Here is a 20,804-nt window from a genome sequence, read left to right as displayed (position 1 = left end):
TTACTCAAGTAAAAGTTTGAATGCAAGCCTTTTACTTGTAACTGAGTATTTCTATATATTGTGGCATTGCTACTTTCACTTAAGTAAATACTCTGAGAGTACTTCTTCCACCACTGGTTCATTCAGACTGCGGCTGAGTGGCCCCTGTAACTCGACCTTGCCTCCTCCAGCCACCTGTGCTCGCTGCTCTCATGTGCCCAGAGAAGACAGTGTCCTTTGTGTTGGAGCTGGGACTTCCACACAACAGGGGGGGACGGGGGGGGGAAACGAGGTACATTATGGGGCTTGTGACAGACAGGTGGCACACCCCTCATGCGTTCTCCCCACCGTAAAGTACACGGTGGAGGCTGTTCATCATGGGACAGCTGCTTTCTGCCACAGAGGGGGCAAGAGGGATGGCGGGGGGGGGGGGGGGGGGGGGTCGTTTTGTCTTCTAACAGAGTCATCACACTAAAGTTAATTTAGAATCTAGTGTGATATTTCAGATTATTTTAATGTTTAACCCATTAAGACTTGTAATTTTTTTATTTGAGCTAAAATGCATTATTTTACACTTTGGCTATTCAAAAATCGAGAAAATGTGTGCAAATTAATGTATTTATATTCTATTCTTTTAAAGCGAACATTTTTAACTCAAATCTTTGCTTCTGAGGGGTCCCTGGAACAAAATATTTTGAGATGGGGGTCGGCGGCCAAATACATATCATTTTGGGGGTCCTTGACATGAAAAAGTTAGAGAACCATATAAACAAAACAAAACATACGTTTTTCAGAAAACTGTTAGGATTTAGAAGACTCGAGAATCGGCCTCAGGTCTTAATGGGTTAAATGTGTGTTTGTGCATATGTGCGCCACACATGCATTGGCTGTGTATTATGTTTGTGCACACTTGTGTGTCTTTCTTTGTAGTGTGAGTGTGCATGGGAGGTGGAGGAGGTACCTAAGGCTGGGAAGTGAGGTGGATGCTAGCCTATGTGTGTGTTTGTTTGTATAGCTGCGTTTGGACAACAAGGTCGTCCCTCTGAAGACGGCAGTGTCCAAAGCCTACGACAGCTCTGTTGTGACGGAGGGGAACGTGGACCTGACAGATAGAACGCTAACTACCAGACCAATGTCTCTCAACTGGTTGAACTCAGGGACCAGAATTTTGATGAAATCGGTTTGTAGCTGCAGAAAGTACCGCAATGTATTTGACTAAGGGAGCGTTTATCGCTGCCAAATAAATAAATATATATATACAGTATATTCGCACACACACATTGTATGTACGTACGAATGTATCAAACATTAAATTCTACTGTAACACAGAGATTTGGCTTTACACCTAAAGCTTGCTTGAAACCCCATAATTCCTCATATTGTTCTTTGCTGTGTCCGACCATCTTGAAACCCACTTTTTGGGGCCGAGACCCACTGATTGAGAAACTCACTGACCTGGAAGTCCCTGTGCTGCTCTCTTTGATCCCAGAGCTTTGGACTTGGGTGGGTGGGTGTGTGTGGGGGTGGGAGTGGGCAGTGACCCAAGGAAGGCAGAGTGAGGAGCACTGCTCCCACTCCCTGATGCTGATGTGACGTTCATGTTCTTCTCAAGACCATGGGAGCTGGACAGAGTAGGGGAGCTGGTTACACAGCATTCACCCTGTGTGGCTGCATTGTGTTCTGAACTTTATTTTCCAAGAGGAACCGCTGTCCAGAACTTGAACCCTAGTGAGTACCAGAAATAATTTTCTTTACATTGGCTTTGTGCATAATGCTGCTATGCTTCCTTTGTGTAATTGCTATGATTATATGCAAACTACTTTGTGGTTTAGCCCACTGCATCCTGCTGTGTGTGTGCGATATGTGAATTGTGTGTCTTTTAGCTTTCATACAATAGAGATCATTGATTCTGAGAGTGACTTAATCCTTAAGAGTAAAACGCAGTGTTCTTAGGTTTCCTCAGCTGTTGAATTATATCACACGCACAAAACTGTCAAGGTTTATTGCTTTAAGCATGATAATGTTTGTGGATACAGTAATTAGCCAGAATTGCTTTAGGTTTGGACATATAATGGAATTTGATGTTATTTAGCTCACATTGTAGGCTTGAATATAACGCTTCATTAGTTTGCAGTTAAAACAAATTGAGCATGAGTATCCCAAACGTAAAAATTTTAAGGACCCCCCTTAACTCTGAGTCAGAGTTACAGACTTGTAAGGTTCAATTTAGAACCCCCTAAAGGCACCCCGAGAGTCCCTGGACCCCACTTTGAGAACCAATGATCTATAGCTTGTTGTGAGCAAGAACAGGGGTGAAGTTGAAAGTTCACAACAATGGGAGCTGGGTGGCCTGGGTGGCACTGTGATCTGGGTACTAACTGAGGTGAGATCAAGGTGTCACATTCCACAGTTTGGTGTGTGTGTGTGTGTGTGTGTGTGTGTGTGTGTGTGTGTGTGTGTGTGTGTGTGTGTGTGTGTGTGTGTGTGTGTGTGTGTGTGTGTGTGTGTGTGTGTGTGTGTGTGTGTGTGTGTGTGTGTTTTGGGGATGTTTCTGGTGGCAGTCCAGGCTTTGTCAACAATGCTGCCCTAGGACAATAGACCACCCATTTAAGTTTAATTATATGGACGTTCTCTGTCACTAAGGTTATTGTTCCCATATCAAAGCTACACTTTTATAGCAGTTGACCATGTGAGGTGTATTGTGTGAAGAGAGAGTTGTCAGAAAAATCCATGTGGACGGGAAAGTTGTGGGCATGCTTGTGTGCGTGCGTGCGTGTGTGTGTGTGTGTGTGTGTGTGTGTGTGTGTGTGTGTGTGTGTGTGTGTGTGTGTGTATGTCTATCTATCTGTGTGTGTGTGTGTGTGTGTGTGTGTGTGTGTGTGTGTGTGTGTGTTTGTGTGTGTGTGTGTGTGTGTGTGTGTGTGTGTGTGTGTGTGTGTGTGTGTGTGTGTGTGTGTGTGTGTGTGTGTGTGTGTGTGTGTGTGTGTGTGTGTGTGTGTGTGTGTGTGTGTGTGTGTGTGTGTGTGTGTGTGTGTGTGTGTGTGTATGTCTATCCGTCTATTTCGGGAGAAGTCCATCAAAACATCTTAATCCAAACAACCACTGTGCTCATCTCCTCCTTACATCTACTTACCGTCAGTTACAGCCATGAAAAATGATAGAGCTGCAGCTCCTGTGTCATCTGTCTAATTTGTTCCCCAGATAACCTTATCAGATGGTATGCCATGCCCCGGGGGACTGCCCTATCTGTTCCTCCACATCACATAAATATTGTTTACCAGAAGCCTGTGTAAATTGCGGCTGATGATGAAAAAACAAAAAACAACAACTGAAAACATGAACCCTGGCATTCCTATTTTGGTTATGGCGTTGTAGACGAACAAAAAATAGCGAAAATAGATCTATTAGCCGTGATGCGTTATAAGCTGGTAGATTCGTTATACGACAAAGTGTATAGGGCTTAAGTTGAAGTGGCAGAAAAACACGGGTTGGCAGATTTGAACGGTAACACGCAATTTGCATTCAAGACTTTTACTATTTCTCCAGTGAAATTGTAAACAGTCACAACAATAGTTCCATACCGACCGGGATGTGAATTTTGTGATGACCTCAAAGTCTGGACCCAGTTTATTAGAATAGATAACCCACAATATTCATCTTGTGAAGATGTTCTTGATCCGTGACCCTCTCAGAACATCTTGTGACCCACCTTTGGGGTCCTGAACCTTTCCTTGAGAAGCACTGCTCCTGACTCGGTGTGCGTCATTGCTGTTTTTTTTATGTATTGATCTTGGTTCCATGATGTACTGTACTGTCGCACTTCTTGTTTTCCTCCAGTGCAACAGGGCAAGCTGCTGGTCTAAATCAGCAGCAGAAGGAAAACAGACTGACCTCCTCTGGTAGCCACAGAGGAGCCTGACGTCTGTCTGTCTGCTCACCACAACTACTGGAGGAGGACAGGCAGACAGACAGACAGACAGTCAGGCAGACAGGCAGGAGGAGGAGGAGGAGAAGGGAAAGACATAGTGAAGGAGTTGTTGCTCTGGGCTGATAACCTACAACCCTCTGATCATATCTGATCGAGAAGGGTTGCATTATGTATTTTTGGTGGTTTATGCTTTATTTTAACAGTAGAGAGACAGGAAACTAAGGGCAGATTGGGTGAAAGACTCACAGCACACCGCTCTCCAGCCTGGAATCGAACTGGGGACGTGGAGATCACATCGTTTACGTACCGTCCATTCCGCTACGGGCTGGATGCATTTATTATCATTAATCACATTAACATTGGCGTCCCTATTTTGGGCAAGCTCCCTACTTTTTACTTGTAGATTGGCTGTTTTTGCTATTTGCCGTACGTGGGGGAGGGGGGGGGGCTTAAGAGGTTATGGAGCTTATTTTCTAAAGATACATTTTTCAGCTTTTCTGCTTTATTTAACCCATTAAGACAGCCGATTCTACAAATGTCTTCTAAATCCCAACAGTATTCTGAAAAAACGTATGTTTCTATATATCAGTGGTTCTCAAACTTTTTTCATTTCAAGGACCCCCAAAATGATATGTATTTGGCCGCGGACCACCATCTCAAAATGTTTTGTTCCAGGGACCCCCAGAAGCAAAGAATAGAGTTAAAAATGTTCGCTTTAAACAATATATATTCAAAGATTTGCACAATTTTTTTCAAAAATAGCAGATCTACAAGCGCGGCACTCGGTTGTATATCTGCTATTTTTTAATAGCCAAAGTGTAAAATAATGCTTTTTAGCTCAAATGAAAAAGTGACACAGATGCATTCCAGGTCTTTGGGTTAAATAGTGACAATGACAGAGAGACAGGAAAGGCAGACAGAGAGCAGGGGAACGGCCCACAGCAAATGATCCGTCAGGCCGGGAGTCGAACCAGGGATACGCTGAAGAGGGCATTTTGCACATGTGGTATGCGCCCTAAACATTCAGCTGTTGGGTCACCCATTAACCACGTAACCACCAACCCTATATGCCTAGTTGACTGGAGTTGCTTAGGGGTCTATACTTGGGCCCCTCCTTTTTTCCCTCGACACCAAATCTCTTCGCCGATAATAGCCGGTCTACAAGGTTGGGCTGCGACAAGTTGTGAGCTTGTAGATCTGCCATTTTCGCCCAATGTTTGCCCTAGAATAGAGCTTCTTTTCAACATTCCCGAAGAAGATCCAGGTAATGGAACTGTCAAATCTTCTGTGAAAACAAGTGGGAGCATATTACCAGTGTGCAGACTGTCCTGTCCTGTACCTGGACTCTGAAGTGTCCCTTAACTTTGTGCCATGGGCCAGAGTAGGGCCTCGATTATGATTAATTAATGATATTTTTTAAATGTCGGAGATCGGCTTTCTTTTCTAAATTTCTGTACGCCACCATTGTACAAAAAAACGAAAACAATGTATACAAGTAAAATAAAATCATTCAATTCAATTAACTTACATGAGCAGGTTATTGGTTCTAAATATTGGTTTTGGTATATTTGATATTTGTGCCCTATAGGCCAGACGAAGTGTAAGATATAAGCCCCCCACCCATCTCTGGAACCACATGCATTTCATGTACACAAAGCAAATGTACCTACTTTACCCACTGAGACCTTCCAACCTGGTGTCCCTATTTGGAGCAGGCAAATTCAAAAATAGCTGATCTACAAGCTCACAATGTGTCGTGTTGCGATGCATTGTGAGCTTGTAGATCGACTATTTTCACTGCGTGACACCGTTGTTCGACGAAGTATGAAAATAGGGCTTATATAAATAAATATTGATTAAGGATCCATGTTCACCATCCCTGTCCTATGCCAATGTGACACGTTGTTAGCTTGTAGATCAGTTATTTTTGGCAAGTGACGCCGTGTAGACTGTATATCTTCCCTCACGCTTTGATTAATTCTCAGCGTTTCCACAGTACCTCCTGTCTCAATGAGGAAAACAAAGGACAAAGTGGACCAGATTGTGTGTGCCTAAGAAACGCAAAAAGAAAGGAAATTAAGAAAGAAAAAAATTTGTTACTGACAGCAGTGTGATACTTCAGGGTGGAGGTTTGTTTGAACAGTAGCCAGGCCCTGTCCACCACAACAGTGAAGTACAGAGTGTTAGTGCTAACACCTAGGTAATAACTGACCGTGAACTGCGTATGCGTGCGTGCGTGTGTGTGTGTGTGTGTTTGTGTGATCATATAGCTCCTGGTGTTTTTCATGTCCACGGCGGGTCATTGTGCCGTCTGGCAACTAATGCCGTCTGAGACAAGTCCAGCAGAGCTTCTCTCTAAATATACCCCAACCTAATTACCCCTCCTCACTACCTTCTCTGTTTACACAGGCCCTCCTTAATATGATCTTCACGTCCTCACACAAAGATCCCATTCTGTACGGTTGCATGCTTTCCCCAACAAGGATTTCCTATGTTTAGTTTTGTGCATCATTTTGAAGAGATAGGCAGGCCCCTAATGTGTACCCTCTGACAAACTGTCAGCCGTGTTACATTCCAGCACTTAAACCATATGAAGGAAATACTTTAGAACGGAAAAAAAATTTAAACAAAGTACATTACACAGTGGATATAAAATGAACAATGAGCATTTTTCTTTTCCCCCAATTCTTTGTCAGTGGTGGATGATATATCACATTTGAAAAAGCACCAGTGTTTTTATTACATTTTTTACAAGTAGCGAAAATAGCTGCTCTACAAGCTCACGCAACGCGGTGTGAGCTTGTAGATCAGCTATTATAGCTATTTAAAAAAAGAAAAGAAAGAAAGTGTAAAATACGGCTTGGTTAAAACCATGCTGTTTTGTTTTCGTCTCCTCAAAGGAGGGAGGACTCCTTTGGGGCGGTGAGGAAGGATCCACCACGCGCCCCTACAACTTGCCAAAGTGGAGGGATCCAACCAATTCAAAATAGCAGATCTACAAGCTCATAGTGTGGGACCGAGTGCCGCGCTATGAGCTTGTAGATCTGCTATTTTTGAATAATCTTGAAAATTTGAGCAAATCTTTGAATATAAAAGCAAATATTTGTAACTGTCAAATGAACCCCCAAAATTATATGTTTTTTTGCCCGCCGATCCCATCAAAATATGTTGTTCCAGGAACCCCCCCCAGAAGCAAAGATTTGAGTAAAAAAAAAAATATATATAAGGAATATAAAGATTTGCACAAATGTTCAAGATTTTTCATATAGCAGATCTACAAGCAGATCTACAAGCTTGTATCGTGGCACTTGGTGCCGTGCTACGAGCTTGTAGATCTGCTATTTTTGAATAGCCAAAGTATAGAAATAATGGTTATAGCTAAAATCTAAAATGACACAGATGCGTTCCCGGATTGGGAATGGGTTAACGCGGACACACAGACCCATCTCAAGTGTGTCGATTTTCATTTTTTCCGCCTTGAGAAACCGGAACAAATACACAAGTCGCCCCGTCGTCGGACAGCGCGACATTGAGGCATGAGGACTCATCTGTGTCTCCTCTAGAGGCCATCCGTTTGGAGGGCTGTCACATCTGTCTTCTTCAAACAGGAAGTGGGCCTGATGCGTCTGTCAGTTTGTTGTGTGTCAGGGCTAAGTTCTGAGGACTGGGGTGGGGTGGGAACCTCCCCCCGCTCCCCTCCCACCCTCTCTGACTGTAGTTAAGGGGAGCCACCATTGTGGTGCTGGGTGACCTCAGCCACCACCAATCCAATGCTGATGTCTTCTTTTCTTTGCTTTACCCACCACCTCCTCCCCTCTAAAACCCCCCGCCCCCCCTCTCCCACCCTTCCTTTTTCAAAAGCATGCAGAATAAGCTGAAACCTTAGTCCATTTGTATTATCAGGACAAAAAGAGACCATTGAGGGAAAGTGGGGGGTGGGGGCGAGGGCGATGGGGGGGGGGTGCCAGGGGTCAAGGGAGGGGGTGTGTTTTAGTCAGAGAGTCCCCTTCCACCCCTGCTGGGTCGAGTGGAGGCGTGTTATATTGTGTATATTGTGTATGTTGTGTGTGTGTGTGTGTGTGTGTGTGTGTGTGTGTGTGTGTGTGTGTGTGTGTGTGTGTGTGTGTGTGTGTGTGTGTGTGTGTGTGTGTGTGTGTGTGTGTGTGTGTGTGCGCGTGCATGTGCGCTCATGTGTGTTTTCTATATGGTTTGATGGAAGTTGTCGCATCTGTGCTGTGCATTATCTCAGCTGGGAGAGGCGTCAGTAGCAAGCAGTGCAATGGAGTGTAGTGCAGGAGGGTGGGGGAGGTTTTGTTGATGGCATAGGCTGGAGAGAGAGAGAGAGAGAGAGAGAGACACGGGGGAGGTGGGAGGGGGGTGGAGCTGAGGGTGAAGCCAGCGCTCTGGCTCTCTCATGCTGTAACAGGAGTTTAGTCTAGTCAAGCCTCCCTGCGCTACAGGACAGGACAGGGACCGGGACATAATACATACAGAGAGAGAGCACAGGGGACACAAAAACCTGCCATGGCGCTGGACCTGTTGATTGTGGACTTTACAGTGGATGTTATCATGTTTTGGGGTTGGCGTTTAGCATTTATTTACTAAAGTTCTGGGGACTTCAGTTTCCTGGCCATCTCCTAAATGTTATCCTTGGGCAAAATGCACTCCAGAGCAAAGTCCAGGAGCTGTGACAACTACCTGAGCATTAAGGTAGGTGGTGGAACGGAGCGCTGACATCTCTGCCCTCTCATTATGGCCTGGGCCGGGGCTGTGTTTGACTCAAATCCTATATTTGTACAGCAGCCGGCCTATGATTTCTGTCTCTCGTGAGGTTTTTGCTAAATTTAGTCCTTTTTCATTTTCAACCTTTTCTGTGCCATGTTTTATTTCTGTTGAATACACAGCTGGGTTTCCTTGGAAAGTCCTGCAGCCTGTTTGGACTTTGGGGGGGTTTGTCTGTACAATACGTGACATGTCCCTGTTATTATACATCCAGAGGATACTACAGTAGGTGTCCTTTATTTTGGAGATACTAGACGACTGCTATTTGGTCCTGTTGCTCTATAGCCAAAGTGACACAGGTAGTTTTTTACATCTTACACATAAGGATAATGTAAGCTATGTTGTCTGAACTCTAAACAATGCAAGTAAATCCAAAGTTGTTGTTTTGTGTTGTTGTGTTGGTGGAGGTCTTTGGGATATGAATGCATGATAGAAAATAACAGAAGAAAGCTTGGTCCATGTCACGTTTTTCACTTCAGTTATTTTGTGGCATGGAATAACTTTTTAGACTTAATGAATGCTTAGTTGTCTGTTTCTTCCAGGGATTCACCTGTTTGTTGCACCCTGACTTGTGTTCATGCTATGGCCGTGGCCATGGAAAATATGTTTTTGTCAATAATGAATATCAGGTAACCACTTAAACCCTACATAGTATACTTTATTGACCGGGATCCATCAGGGCTCTGTACTAGGTCTGCAAGTATTTCCCTCTACACCAAATATCTTCGCCATTTCTACACATTGTGAGGTTGTAGATCATCTATTTTCACTGAATGTTTGCCCCATATTAGGGATGCTAAGGTTCATGTGGTTAAAGTCTTTTCTGTTACATGACAATATCAGTTGAGAATGTAAACTGTAGGTTTACACACATTTGGTTCAGAAATACGGTTTCCATTAGTCCTGTGTTTACCCAACAGTTTTCACTGAATTGTTGCACTCTATTGTCTCTACTGTCACACCTTATTTATACTTGGTTGCGCATGGTGTTGTGCCAAAAATAGCAGATCTACACTTTGTGAGCTTGTAGATCTGCAATCTTCATTGCACAATGCTAAATTAAACTCAATCGGGCTTCACTCACAGCAGGTCTGAGAGCACAGCTCACCTCTCCTGCTTCTTGTTTGGCACCCACTGAAACATAATTGTATGTGCAGTATTTGTGTGTGTGTGTGTGTGTGTGTGTGTGTCTGTCTGTCTGTCTGTCTGTCTGTCTGTCTGTCTGTCTGTCTGTCTGTCTGTCTGTCTGTCTGTCTGTCTGTCTGTCTGTCTGTCTGTAGGCCTGTCACAATTATTACATAATCGTCCAATCACAATTATTTTATATAATCGCAATTATTTTAGCATAATCGTCATAATCAATTCCATGTTAAAAAATGTCATATATTTTTAAAAAATATCAAAAATAGTGGAAATAGCAGATCCTCATAGATCGGCTATTTCCACTATTAATGTTTATTTTTAAGTATAAAGTAATAAAATATGTGTTATTTGTCATATCTGCCCTGTGCAACTTGTTTACGAAAGCTAAAAGCCAAACAGAAATGTAATTTTTATTCATAATGTTCCATTAATTTTCAACGACAGAAACACAGTTAAATCGTTAATCGCAATTATTTGAGTGATAATTAATCGTCAACTTCTAAATTTGTAATCGTGACCTATCTGTCTGTCTGTCTATCTGCGTGAGTGTGTGCGTGCGTGTGTGTGTGTATGATGTTACTATCTATAGGGTCTGGGCGGTGTGGCGTCTTCTGCTCAGGAACAATATGGTGTCCCAAGCTGTTTACATCCTGTTGTAGGACACAGCCATTAACTGTCGTCTGATGGCAGGAATCAACTTTCTGATAACAACTGTGGGAAACTGGACACAATGTGCAGAAACGGCACAGCTCTTATGCTTACATTAATCCACAAGAAACGTATACAGCGTCCCTATTCTGGGACAAACATTCAGTGAACATAGCAGATCTACAAGCTCACAACGCTTGTAGATTGGCTGTTTTTGGCGAAGAGATTTGGTGTTGAGGTAAAAAAAAAAAGGGGCAGAGCCCTGGCGCTATGACCACTTGCACAACCACTTGTCTCAAACCCTATAGTATATAATGTAGGCTTTTAAACCTTACAGTATATACTGTAGGCTTTCAAACCTTACAGTATATATACTGTAGGGTTTAAGACAAGTGGTTAATTGTCAAGCACCTCGCATCCTTATTCCCCTGTAAACTCTATGATTCCCTAAAGCCATTTGCACTCACACAACTTCAGAAAACCCCCGATCCCTAGACTTTTTCCAGCTCAGCCTGAGAGTCGGCAGAAAGGTTTCGCTTGTGTCTCTTCATACTAAATATTTTGTAATTGTATGAAGTCAATAACCTTATGTTTGTGTAGACAATTCATCTTTTTATTTTTTTAAACTGGTGTTTGGGTCCACCTCTGGTCTATCATTAGTTACTGTATGTTTCCACCTGTCACTTGTATCTTAAAGGTATCATGACATTCATTTTCACTTTTTTTATTTTCAATGTTTTATTTGGGGTTTTATGACCTCAATTACACCCAAAAAACCTGAACTTAGAACATTCAGTGGATTTTCTGTGGTCTGGGGTTTTCTGAATAATTAGGCTGAAAAGTAATCTGAGCTTGGCCCTTCGACAGTGAGGTCACTGTCGATTAATCCCGCCCACTCTCCTCCTCGCCCCTCCCCTCCCCTATCCTTTCCTTTGGGGGGGGGGGCGGAGCAGAGGCGATGATTGACAGGCAAAATCCCTCACCAGCGACACCCGCAGGCAAAGATTTCTTTTTTCATTGCAGTTGAAAAGGCTTTAGAAATGTGAGAGAAAAACACCTGCCATTGATCACTGGAATGGAATTTTCACTTAAAACTTTTTGTACACTTTTGAAGGACCAGGACAAAGACTTTGAATGTGGTGTAAAAGTGAATGTCATTAAACCTTTAACCTCACTTTGTGGCCCAAAAGAGATCCATATATCTCAGTCAATTAGGTAACTCTACCTGACCTTACTGTAGATAACAGAGCAGACAACAGTATTCAGATGAGCAAGATCATTTGTAGAGTCAAAAACCCAGTAGTGGCAAGCTATGAAGGCGGACCATAGCCACGTCACTCAGACTCAGACATAACCTTAAACAAACCCAATACGCCCATAGGCAGGACCACGGCCACGTCACTCTGACTCAGACATAACCATAAACAAACCCAATACGGCCATAGGCAGGACCAAGGCCACGTTACTCTGACTCAGACATAACCATAAACAAACCTGATACGCGACGTAGGTGTGAGGGCTGTGTAGCGGTCCGAACCTCTAGTATATATACACACAAACAGGCATGAGAGAGGATTATTATTGAAAATCATGTAATTTAGGTATTCAAATCCAGAAAGTGCGATCCTATTGCATAAATCCTTTTAATTTAGGCCTCTGCCAGAAATGATCCCTGAACCCTGAACATATGTAGTGTACAAAAACGTATTTTGTAATATAATATATTAACATGATATGCCCTTTCAGTGCATACAGCGTATGATACAGAGTATCTGATGTGATACCAAAGTACTCGGATGGAAGCAGTCAGTGCCTGTCTCTTGCTGTGCCGCAGGCTTCTGTCAGAGCTGCTTGTGTTCGACACACAGTTGCTGTGGGCTTGTTAAGGGTTAAAGTTTATCTACTGAGATAACACTTACAACAAGTGTCTTTTTACAAACCCACCTCATTATTGGTTGTGTGTGTGTGTGTGTGTGTGTGTGTGTGTGTGTGTGTGTGTGTGTGTGTGTGTGTGTGTGTGTGTGTGTGTGTGTGTGTGTGTGTGTGTGTGTGTGTGTGTGTGTGTGTGTGTGTGTGTGTGTGTGTGTGTGTGTGTGCGTGTCTAGTGTGTGCGTGCGTGCGTCTTAACAGATAATGAGGATGTTATGGTTGTGAGTTTCCAGTACCAGGTCTTGATTTAGCAGAGGTGCCTCGACAGATTGCATTCTCTCCCACTTTAGACCCTCTCAGCTTGAGACCTCACACGAATGTTGTTGGGTCAAAACAACACTGACACTACCCCCCACCCCCGGGTTCCTGTCTCTCCCTCTGTTTCAATACCATTTTACATTGTGTGGCTTTCAAATAATGTGATTTACGACTATACGGAATAAGCTTCAGTTAAAAAAGGGACAGAAGTGGTTCAGGGAGGTATAGAGCAGTTGTCTGGGAATATGAAGGTATACCTTCGGTTCGATCCCCACAGCTATTCCTGACATAATGCGGAAGGGGTCCTTGAGCAAGACGCTGAACCCCTAAGTTGGTGCCTAGCATGGCTGCCTCTGCCATTGTGCGAATAGGTGGATGTAATGCACAAATTGCAAAGTGAAAGATGCTGTATACATCAGTGATTATCAAAGTCTCAGAGACCCAGCTAAATAATGGACAGTTAGAAGGAACCATATGGACCCTTACAGGTCTGTAACTCCAAGAGTATACAAATGGAACCATTTGGTTCCGTTTGTAAACTCTCAGAGTTATGGGGGTATATGCATACTAAACTGCGGGTCCTTGAAATTAAAAAGGTTTGAGAACCAGTGTTATAAATGCAAACCATTTACCATAATGGACTACAGGCAACCAATATGAAGTAGCGCAAGGTCAAAGGTCAAAGTCCTTGAAAACGTTTCCCTGTGATCATAGAGGATTTAAAATAAATATCCGTTATACAGTAAGTTGAGGAGAAAACCTGAGGGTGGGGGTGGAGGGGTAGCTACTAATTAGAGGGGAGAGGGGGGATTTGTGTTACGTTTTGATGTGATGGGATCCGTTCATGACTGTAAAGAGGGACTCCACCATTCTCTCATGAGGTAGGATTTCTATTGGCACACATCAAAAGGCAACAATCAAACGGCAGCTCGGACAGTGAGTGAGGTCTCACTGGTTCCTTTGTCGGGCTCTTGGCACCTGGCAGAAGGGCAGGTCTGAGCAACCCGCGGGCTCTTTGTTACACCTGTCCAGGAAAGCCCTTTTTATACCCTCTGTCTGTGCTGTTGTAATTCCATACAGTACTTTGATAGCCTGTTTAATTGCACATGTATTCTTAGATCACTTGTGCATTTCAGCATAATGCTGCAAGTAACTTTGCAGGCCAAATGCTTAACCATTGTAGGCTTATTATTGTTTGTTTTTGCAAAGCACTGTGCAATTGAAGTTTGTAGTTGTGCAGTGGATCCAAAATGTGATTTGGTGACAATCACAACTTATTATGAATGTAATATACTATATACAACTATACAAAAAGTTTGAATTATTTTGTGTGTGCAGACTGTGCACTCATTTCCCAATCCAAATGAGTTAGGGTTAGGTTCTCAACAACATTCAACCTGGCATCCCTATTGTGTTACTATATACTAGTGTGTGTATAACCCTACAGCACTTGAGCAGGTGAGATGGCTGTATAGGGCTCCACCAGTCCAGGGCTCTATTTTTGAATAGCCAAAGTATAAAAGGTTAAAGTGGTTAAAATGATTGTGATGCTATATTAACACATTTTGCTGGGGACCCCCTGGAACCCCCCCCCCCCAAGGACCCCTGACCCCACTTTGAGAACCAATGATCTAGGTTAGTGAGCTGGCTGTGTGGGGCTCCATGAGTCCAGGGCTCTAGGTTAGTGAGCTGGCTGTGTGGGGCTCCATGAGTCCAGGGCTCTAGGTTAGTGAGCTGGCTGTGTGGGGCTCCATGAGTCCAGGGCTCTAGGTTAGTGAGCTGGCTGTGTGGGGCTCCAGGGCTCTCCTGTTACAAACCCCTGGTGGCTTCATGCTCCACTGGACACGTGGTGCGCAACTCCTTTTGTGTCCCTGACCCACTAAATGTGCCTGTGACTACCTCTTTCCCCTCCACCCTTGCTCTATTCTTTCTTTCTTTCTTTCTTTCTTTCTTTCTTTCTTTCTTTCTTTCTTTCTTTCTTTCTTTCTTTCTTTCTTTCTTTCTTTCTTTCTCCCTCCCCAACACACCCCACCTCTTTATGTTATTTTTCTTACAATGCCCTCTGACACAGATATGTCATTGGGTGACAGGAGAGATATCTGGTCTACAACCTTGTTTAGTGACTGATGAAGTATTTGACTTAGTTATTACATCTAATAACTGATATCATATAGTCCTTATAAAGTGTCAAAAAAATATTGCGATTTAAAAACCAACATGGATCTAATATATATTTTCTTTGTGGTAAAATGTCTTCCTACACAGATTTAGCCGTATTAAAGGCACGCATGATGAATAAACGAGATACGAGTATTTTGCATCAAAACCATTCATATTGTTCTTGCCTTTACTCGCGATGAAAATTTTACAGTGTTCCATCCGAATATAAATTGTGTTGCTTTGTCGCCGTGTAAAATGTATGTTCTGTGTGGATTTACTCATCATGACACCAACAACGGTTCGAAACAATAATTTTTAAGTTACAGTAATTGCACAAAAAGAAAACCCCGGTGTTGAGAGTATTCGTTCAACTGCTTCTATGAGATAACTGAGTAGTTCTCATTTTACACTGGGGCCTAAAGCTGTTTTGTTGCTGATAATGAAGTCACCTTCCTCCATAAATGTTCGCCCACGACCCTGTCAGATCATCTTGGAAGTGACCCACCCTGTGGTTCCCAACCCACTGGGTGAGAAACGGTGATTTTCCGTGCTTAGTATACTGGCATTGTTCCACATGCATCTGGAACAGCTGTCGACACCGGGTTTGCGGGGACAGCGGTGTCCCACCTGGATCCTCTGCCTATTAATTACCATCCTGGCTCTTTACCTCCAGCCTGCCTGCCACAGCCTATAAAGGCTATAAATACCTGCCACCGGAGAGAAGGGTGGGATGTCCCTGTCTACTACCGGAGCCCTGAGTCCTGGTTGAGGGTCTGAGGCTAGAGACACACACACACACACACACACACACACACACACACACACACACACACACACACACACACACACACACACACACACACACACACACACACACACACACACACACACACACACACACACACACACACACACACACACACACACCGCACGCTACATTCCTCCTCTCTGGCTTACAGCAGAGGGGAAGCAGTGGTGTTGTGGCTAAAGCTTGTTGTGGCTAAAACCGGAAATAGCAGATCTAGAAGCTCACAGCGCGTCGCACTCGCGACGCGTTGTGAGCTTGTAGATCTGCTATTTCTGGTTGCGAGACACCCGCTCGCAACTAAGTATAACTTCAGGCTTCAGCTCCATGGCTGCGCTGAGACATGCAGACTATGTCTCCCACTTGCCAGGTGAAGTGAGTTTCTGAATAGGCCCTTGGCAACATCTGCTGCAGTTGTGTCGTATGTAAAATGTTGTGTGTGTGTGTGTGTAGAAGGGGGCTATGAAGCGATGTATTGCCAGCATGCTGAATTTATACATTGTTCAAAGCAGACCATTGTGCTGCCGGTTTTAGCAGTGACTTTGTAAAGGTTGGGTTCTCCCTGGTCAGCCAGTCCGGTGCAACAGGTTGAATGAGCAGCCGATTTATAGTTGAGCTCAAACAAAAAAAAAAACTCTCTGCTCTGCTGATTAATCGCTTTTCAAAGCGCCGCTTTTGTGGCCAGCAGCCGTTCCCCTCCGCCTTGGGAACCTGAGGAACGACTCTCCAGGCTGCTCTGAAACCCCGAAGCCATCACGCTTTCCTCCCATTGTTAGCTTTCCCTCAATAAAAAGCTCAGTGTTATTCTTCTCCTCCCTGGCGCAACAGTGACTAATGCCCAGAGACATTTTTGTGTCTCTTGTCTCGAGAGAGAGGCTGCCAGGCTGGCTGCTAATGGAAGTGGGCGTTTTTTCGTTTTCAGGGCACCAACGGCGTACAGTACACAACACAGCGTTTAGAGAGGCGGACAGCACAATGGGGGCCTTGTGGTGAGGCCGTGGTGTGTGTATACCGATGCACTGGAGTCTGGTCACTCTCCGCTAATTGATGGTGCTGAAGGACTGTAGATCAACAAGCGGCTGATCCAACGACACGTAAATTCTGCACGATCCCAACAAATTGTAATGCTTAATTAATACATAGTTCGCAAGCTGTGAGCTTGTAGATCGGTTGTTTTCGGCGCGCGGCTCCGGCGTGCAATTAACCAAAAATCGGGCTTAAAAGTACAGTAAAATGTCTGGGAGAGAAGCACCTCAGAGGCCCTAACAAACACTGACCTTCTGCTTTTTACGATCTGTCTATGCTGTTCCGCAAATTCTAAAACTTGGCATTGACAGTCAACTGTAAGTTTCCCCCCCTACCTCCCACGATGTAACCCCCCCCCCCACACACACACACACACACACACACACACACACACACACACACACACACACACACACACACACACACACACACACACACACACACACACACACGCAGAGTTATCTGTCCTGTTGTTCTGGACTTTCCCTGGCAGCCCTCTCTCTCTATCTGTGGAGGCAGATGCCTCTATTGCCCCGTTGTGTTCCACTCGGGAAGGACAGGAGACGGGGTGGGGGTGGGGGTGACTGAACTCCATGTGAACACGATGACCACACCAGCAGGTCAACCTCATCCGAGAGCACTGGAGTCCCAGACCACTGCCACTCACTGTCCACCGCCATACACGCCTACAGTGGCACGGGACCGTTTGTACCACAAATGGCAGATCTGTAAGCTCACAACGCGCCTCGCTGCGACGGGTTGTGAGCTTGCAGGCCTGGAATTGTGGGTGCGCGATGCCGGAGCACAACTAACTAAGTATAAATCAGGCTTAATGTCCACTAAGGGTCAGACGGAGTTAGCGGTGACATGGTTGTTATTGGAGGGCTTGCCAAACTGGAGTCTAGTCTGGACTTTCCAGTTCTGCTGTTTGTGTCCGCTGACAGTGTCGTCACATTCCGCCCCCCCCCCCCCCCAGGTGTTTCCCCTCGCTTTAATGGAAAGACCAATATGGCCGACGTTTCCCGTGAAGTTCAGGCTTCCTGACTGTTTGACTCTGTGTCACTCAGCACTACCGTTGGTCTGTAATGAGATGTTTTAAAAACAAAGCAGTGATGATGATACTGTTAAATTGTGAAGCAGCTTTCATGCTGTAACACAAAAAGGTACACAAAGTTGTTTCAAACGTAGCACCGAGAAACGTAGCACAGGGACAACTCAGATTTCAACAATGCAATAAAGCTACAGTCCATATGTGTTATTTCTCAAAACGTAAACGTTAAAATATGTAAATAAGAGGTTTCTGCCCGACAGCAACGATTTGTTTGTGTCACTGATTTTTGTTTACGTGGTCATGCTTGTGTAAGTGCACACTTGTTTGTGCAGGTATTTGTGTCATTGGGAACCACAGCATGATGAAAACAAGCGTTCATCGTTGTGGGTTATTTGTCTGATGTCATGTTTGCATCACTATTTGGCCAGCTTTAGAGGTGAACAGTATGAATTGCTGCATACGGTACATTATACTGTGAATAATAGTGCATGTGGACAAATACATGCAAACCGGTGGCCTCGAACAACCTTTCTTTGAAGCGTGACTTCAAAGGTACTGGCTAGAACCCGCACTGGTAGAGTAGTGGTTAAGATGCTCGCCCCCAGGACCACACATATCGGTGCTGGCCTGGGACCCAAGACCATCGTCTTCCTCAGCCTTCCTACTACAAGCCTGTCTACAAGGCTGTCTTAACCCATTAAAAGTTGCTGCCTCTTTGCAATGTGGAATGTGCGTTGTGAAAAGTATGGCGATGTATGTCGATGTATATTCTCCATCTTTACCCAGCCTCTGTCTCTTTTGTCCTCTACCTCAGGACTCAGAGTCCCTGGACAACTGCATCCAGAGCACCTTGTCGGCCCTCTACCCTCCATTCAGCGTCACCGCTGCCACGGTCCTCTGGCAGCTGTTCAGCGTGGTGGAGAGGCAGTACCGCGGGGACGGGCTCCGCTGTCTCATCGACTTCCTCCTTCCTGCTAAGAGAATCCTCCAGGTCATCCAGCAGGAGACGTGCGTAAGTAAGACGGCCAGCAGGACTGGATGACTCCTGTTGTTTTGCTTTGGTGTTAACGGCAACGCAGGCTAATCTTTCGTCCGTTAAAGGACGACTTCATCCATTTTCAACCTATCTTCATATAATTGGTCCTAATACTAATACTCATGATAAAATGGTACCATTTTTTCCTACTCGGTCTGTGTCTCATAGGAGGGCTGTGGACAGTCCAGAAACCCGTCTACCAGTGACATCATCGTTAGGCAGGATTTCTTTTTCCAACAATATTTCAAATTTTTTATTTAGATTTTTATTAACGTGAGAACAATGGCTTCTATTATTGCATTGCAACTTTCCAGGAATAGAAAGCCTGCAGTTTCTATTAGCTTGGATTCCCCATCAATGATGTCACTGGTAGACGGGATTCTGAAGTGTCCACAGCCCTCCTCTGAGACACAGACCGAGTAGAAAAAAATTGTACCATTTTATCATGAGCATTAGTGAGGACCGATTATATGAAGATAGGTTGAAAATGGATGAAGTCGTCCTTTAACTGACCTCCGTGGTTTTCTGGAGAACACAGCGGAGCTGGGTAGATGTTCTGTTTGGCACTTGGATTTGGCTTCGGTCCCAGGTGAGATGAAAAGCAACGAAAAGGGCAGCGAGGGACAAAATGAAGGGAAGATAAAGTTGAAAAGCTTCACAAAACCCCCATTTAGTTCCACCCAAACACTTCATATCTGGAATACTACACACTCGGATAGATACTGCGTTGGAGCAATTAGACAAAAATGTTGTGAGAAAAGACAGAGAGAATGTGAGCGCAGAGCTGATGAGTGGGATCTTTTTTGCCGAGTAGGCGAAGGGGAGCGACGGACTGGGACAGAGTTGATTGTTGTTCAGAAAACAAGCTGAGAGCCAGGCCGTCCATGCTCTGAATAGACAAACAGAGAGAAACTGTGGTCGCTCTCAGCCTCTTTGAGCCCAAACTGAAACTCAATATCGGCTCCCACAAGCTCTGATTGCTGTGGGTTAGGGCTCCATGACCAAAGTCCTGAAACCTTATTCTGCTGTATTCATCTCCGCTGTGATTACACTGTGACGATAGCCATACAGCAATAGTTTGGCCTAAGCCTAGCCCCTGAGAACAGCTTCGCTGTGCAGCGCAGTCTTTGTGCGGCTCGCAATATGAGAGGCTTCGCTGGAGGATCACGTTCTCAATCACTTTTGCAGGAAGTCGAAGGGAAAGAAATGGAAAGGAAAAAAGATAATGGAAAAAAAAGCCAACCCTCCAGCACTGTTTCTTTGCTTTTGGTGTCTGTCTGACTTAGTACATAACAGGAGAGTCATGGGGAAGATTTGTGTTGTAGTTGCTAAGGGCTCAGGCCTGATCAGACAGGTTTGTATCTTCCTGTTTAGAGTGATGGTTGACTGCAGTGATTCATCCACTGGGGTGGGGTCCTGTGATAGCACCTTGTGTCTCTGTTAAAGTTAAACAGATGTTTAAGTATAGGTGTGCTGGTGAACTTTATTGGTTTGTATCCAGCTAATGCAGTGGCTCTCAAAGTGGAGTCCAGGGACCCTCAGGGTTCCTTGAGGGGTTTCAAATGCACCCTTACAGGTGTGTAACTGTGATGGTGTACAAATGGAACCAAATGGACCCGTGAGGGAGTACACTCTCAAAGTTATTGGGGTTCTTTGAAAGTAAAGGAGCACTTCACCCATTTTCAACCTTATCCTCGTGTAATTGGTCCTCACTAATGCACAAGTCTACTTTAGTCTACTTACTCTAATTGGTGGGCTATGGACAGTTCAGAAACCTGCCTACCAATGACATCATCGTTGAGGATTCCAAGCTAAAAGAAACTATAGCCTTTCTCTGACTGGAAAGTTAGCATGACTGAAATAGAAACCATTGTTCTTGCATTAATAAAACATTTTTTATAAGTTTGAAATTACCAACCCTGATATCACTGGTAGGGTGAAATAGGCAGATTTCTGAACTGACCACAGCACTCCTCTGAGACACAGAGTGAGTAGACGGACATTGTGCCATCTTACATTGACCATTAACCCATTGAGACCGGAAACCCATCTGTGTCAT

General features: G+C 44.4%; 2 protein-coding genes across 3 annotated transcripts in view; one reads left to right on the top strand and one right to left on the bottom strand.

The window, feature by feature from the left end:
* plekhg6 (pleckstrin homology domain containing, family G (with RhoGef domain) member 6) overlaps nucleotides 1-20,804 on the bottom strand; it is a 343,569-nt gene that overhangs the window by 70,641 nt on the left and 252,124 nt on the right. The window lies entirely within an intron of this gene.
* Nucleotides 8,366-20,804, top strand: part of plekhg4b (pleckstrin homology domain containing, family G (with RhoGef domain) member 4B) — a 45,080-nt gene continuing 32,641 nt past the window's right edge. For both annotated transcript variants that reach the window (XM_080425410.1, XM_080425411.1), the window contains exons 1-2: nucleotides 8,366-8,617; nucleotides 18,524-18,721. In XM_080425410.1, coding sequence (XP_080281536.1) covers nucleotides 8,549-8,617; nucleotides 18,524-18,721 — 267 coding nt within the window. In that variant the 5' untranslated portion in view covers nucleotides 8,366-8,548. The remainder of the gene's footprint in view (nucleotides 8,618-18,523; nucleotides 18,722-20,804) is intronic.

Source organism: Gymnoscopelus braueri (genome assembly GCF_963280865.1).
Source record: "Gymnoscopelus braueri genome assembly, chromosome: 4".
Classification (NCBI taxonomy): Eukaryota; Metazoa; Chordata; class Actinopteri; order Myctophiformes; family Myctophidae; genus Gymnoscopelus; species Gymnoscopelus braueri.
This window is presented reverse-complemented; position numbering and strand designations above follow the sequence as displayed.